This window comes from Limulus polyphemus, unplaced genomic scaffold (genome assembly GCF_000517525.1).
Source record: "Limulus polyphemus unplaced genomic scaffold, Limulus_polyphemus-2.1.2 Scaffold1665, whole genome shotgun sequence".
NCBI lineage: Eukaryota > Metazoa > Arthropoda > Merostomata > Xiphosura > Limulidae > Limulus > Limulus polyphemus.
In genome coordinates this window covers 220,297-224,456 of record NW_013667275.1, presented here as the reverse complement: position 1 = coordinate 224,456, position 4,160 = coordinate 220,297, and the positions used below count along the sequence as shown (strand labels likewise).

The following is a 4,160-nucleotide window of genomic DNA, read 5'->3' as shown; positions in this document are numbered from 1 at the left end:
GCGAAGGGACGAGAATATGCAATCTTTCTGATTGCTCTTGTTAAGATATTAAAATGTACTGAATTTATGTAGATTTATTTTAGTTATGTACTTATTCACATTTTACATTACTGGCAAGTTATACTATATAGGTTAGCCTTGTTATTATCGACTTATTATTAAGGATCCAAGTGAAAATGCATTAAAACAAAAAATCACAACAGTATTAGTACAGGATATTAATCATAATGGCTGTTCATTATATTATTTAAAGCTAATAAACAGTGACTTGGAGAATTATTGAATATATTTACCTTATGATAGATATATTACGAATATTAAACATTTAATTGCTCCTAACGGCGAATCGGACAACCAAACAAAATGGCAGCAGCTATAAGCATTGGAAAACCAGTTGGGTTTGGGCTTCGTCGATGGTGTATTACTGTTAAAGGTTTTCGATTGCCGGCAGTTATATGGAAGGAAACTCAAGTGAACTATTCAAATTATTCTGCGCCTTCATTTCCAGAATTTAAAAGTGCATACAGTCTCGATAAAATATATGCAGATAGCAGTCTGAACTTAAATACAATTCCAGAGGTATGGATGTAATTTAAATTAATGCTAATTAAACTTTATATATTATTTTACTTTTTTTAATAATTTAATTCTAGTACTTAAAGAGTCAGATAAAAATAATCTACTGTACCTTAGAAAAGTCTTAAGTGATGTGGCAGTCGTATCCTTCTCCACAATATTATTAGTAATAGTATATAACTATAAAATAAATTGTATATTTCTTTAAACTAACCTTGGACTTGGATCCTTTAACTTGAGTTTATGTTCTCATAAAAGCTTATTTATGTAATTCCATAATAATATCATGCATAAATAACCGGTTGAACTTAGTGATACAATTTAACATTTAGATATATAGTTTTAATTTAATCACTTTGAGTTGAAGTTTGACATTTTCTTTAGTCTGCTTGAAACTACTCGTGAACGGATAATGATTACTCAGGCCCATATCATTAATTTATGCCCACTTTCTCTTTATGAAAGGAATGTTATGAATGACACAGGTAATAATGTCAGAAATTACAGCAGTTTTTTTTTTTTAACTATTAGGTTTTGTTGTGTTGTGGCTGCATTTCTTGTTTTATTTGCATATTAAAAATGCTAAATTCATTTTAAAATCTATGACAAAAAATGGTTAAGCTGTTTTATTTCACAAAATTTAAGTGTACATGATGCAATAAGTTAGGCCTAGTATACACATTTTACTTACCTGACTTATTATTTAACTTTTTTTTTCATTGTTGAAATTATGCATGCTAGTGGTAATCGGTATTTAATCCCTTACTGATATTATAATTAGTTTATTTATATTCACTTCATTATATGAGTAATCTAAACATGAGACCTAAACTAGGTAGGTAAGGCATACATCATATCATGTTTTAGGGGCAGTAGTACCATCTTCTGATTATGTTCCACCTGGGCAACAGTGCAGGTATGCAAATAAGTATAATAATTTACACATTATTTTTAGTGAAAGTTACTATTTATATAAAAATAAGTTAAGTTTTTATGAGTACTCATTAATTTGATAGATGTGATTGAAAAAAAAAAATTTACATTGATATATGAAGTGCTTGCATATCTGTTTAAATTACTGTATACCAGAGAAATTTAGTATAAACTAATATTGTTAAATCTTCTAGTGAGTGTCACTCTCAGGATTATGTGCCAACCCATTCAGCTTCAAGAGCATTATCTTTCTTTAAATTTATGACTTAAAGAACAATTATGCTTGAATTTAATGTCTAGTTTTTCCTTTCTTGGAAACTCCACTACACCAAATCTACGGCACTGTGACCGTCCGAGATGGATACATTTACAGCAATCACAAAGAACTTGGCATAACTGTGAGAGAGTGAATGGTACCAGACAAAACAGTACGCACAAAAAATTACTCATTCCTTGAATGACAAAAATAGCACAGTATGTTCTGAAATTAAAAGTATGCAGAATTATGAATGTGTTTCACTTGTGTATTGAAGAAAAACTACCAAATGCAGCTTCCTTATTGGGCCGTTTTGTTGTGAACTTAATACAAGCTTAAATCTTTATAAAACTAATGTAAGTATTGTCTGTTTAGATTCATGCAGTCTGTTATATCTGAGGGTAGAGTGAAATAATAAGATGATAAAGGTAATACCTACTGATAATATTGATATGTAAGTCTTGCCAAAAAAACAACATACATGCATCTCAAGATAGTTTTATAGGAAGAAAATCATACAGTCAAATTGAACAAATTAAATATGTATATATACATTTATCTTACAAAAAATAAAGGAAATTACATGTGAAAGCGTTAAAACACTCAACCAACTGAATAGAATGACCAAAGAAAAGAATCATGATGGGGTGGTGGATAAGTCAATCAAGCCGTCGAAGCATAGCTCTGTTGCTAGTACTAAAGCTAATAGAATTGTAAGGTGTATTTGTAGGCATATTTATTAAAAGTCAAAAGAGATGATTATTTTTGTTTACAAATTACTAGTTAGGCATTACTTGAAATACTGTGTACATTTTTTTGCCTCTATCTGAGTAACGATTTTGACTTATAGGAAAAGGTTCAATGGAGGACTACTAGAATAACTCTTAAGGATTAAAGGGTTGTATCGTAGGGTTAAGATCTCTTATTTTCTCTTGACAAAAGAAGGGTAAGAGGTAATCTCATTGAAATAATGAAGTTTTAGAAGATTATCTAGGGGATCAGTCAAATAAAGGCCTCTAGTATTTTCGTGATGTATTTGGAAGACAAGAAGAAAAAATATTAAGATCTTGAAGAATTAGGCTAGGTAGGCTTCAGGCCAGACTGTTTTATTATTCTACCAGGGTAATTAACACATGGAATTAGTTACCATCTGCAGTGGTGGCGAGCACTGGAGGCCAGACTTTATAGGGTTTAAATAATGAAATCAGTGGTTTCATAAAAAGAAAGGGTGGGTTTGGATTTTTACTTTTCTTAAGGGTGTGTGTGAGAGGACTGCTTTGAAGGACAGTTTTAGAGCTGGGTGATTAGCAGAATTTTTCTAATTGATTACATTTAACTTATTTGATTATTCTCGCATATTCCATCTTCCTGTTTTTTTTAAGAAAAATTTTTGAACTATTTTTTCTTTAACCTGATGAGTATTTTCACATACCACAGTTTAGGACTAAATTACTACTTTAATCATATTGTACATGAAAATATACATGCAGTATAATATGATACATGTGTGTGAGAAAGCATAAATGCATAGTAAAATAGATCAATTAATCATCACCAGATCTTGAAAAAACCAGGTCACTAACCCTGACTTGATCCTCAAATACACAATCAATTAATCATCACTAGATCTTGAAAAAACCAGGTCACTAACCCTGACTTGATCCTAAAATACACAATCAATTAATCATCACTAGATCTTGAAACCAGATCACTAACCCTGACTTGATCCTCAAATACACAATCAATTAATCATCACCAGATCTTGAAAAAAACAGGTTACTAATCCTGACCTGATCCTCAAATACACAATCAATTAATCATCACCAGATCTTGAAAAAAACAGGTTACTAATCATGTTTTGATCCTCAAATACAAAATCAATTAATCATCACTAGATCTTGAAAAAACAGGTCACTAATCCTGACTTGATCCTTAAATACACAGTCAGTAATCCTAGCAAAATAGGAATATCTCTCCACAAGTCATGCTGCAACTACAGTAGTAAAGTACTTAAGAGAAAATAAATTTTACATGTTGATCAGTGAAAGTTTTTGCTTGAAATTAATGTTCAAACTATAGTTTTGTATAGTTTTTATTTATTTTTAGCCACCAAAAAATTCTGAAGAGAAGTTTTCTGGATATATTCCGATAGGTGAGTCCATATCTAAGATGTAATCTTTTCTTATATATATATATATTTTCTCATAGACCATAAAAATAATTAGCATTGAACTTTTCATCTCAACCATATCACCAGTCAAATTCCTGAACATCTTATCACAAACCATGCTATCTGAGAAACTACGCAAATTATTGTTTAAAAAAAAATATAAAGTAGTTTTATTTAAGAACAAACTTGCATTTTAATCCTTAAGTTTACACTTGCATTACTTCT

The 4,160-nt window shown here is 30.2% G+C and overlaps 1 protein-coding gene across 1 annotated transcript in view; it reads left to right on the top strand.

Annotated features, from left to right (window-relative positions):
* Positions 1-345: 345 nt before the first annotated feature.
* LOC106464488 (peptidyl-tRNA hydrolase ICT1, mitochondrial-like) overlaps positions 346-4,160 on the top strand; it is a 12,117-nt gene continuing 8,302 nt past the window's right edge. Inside the window, exons 1-2 of the mRNA XM_013924631.2 lie at positions 346-579; positions 3,872-3,917. Coding sequence (XP_013780085.1) covers positions 364-579; positions 3,872-3,917 — 262 coding nt within the window. The 5' untranslated portion in view covers positions 346-363. The remainder of the gene's footprint in view (positions 580-3,871; positions 3,918-4,160) is intronic.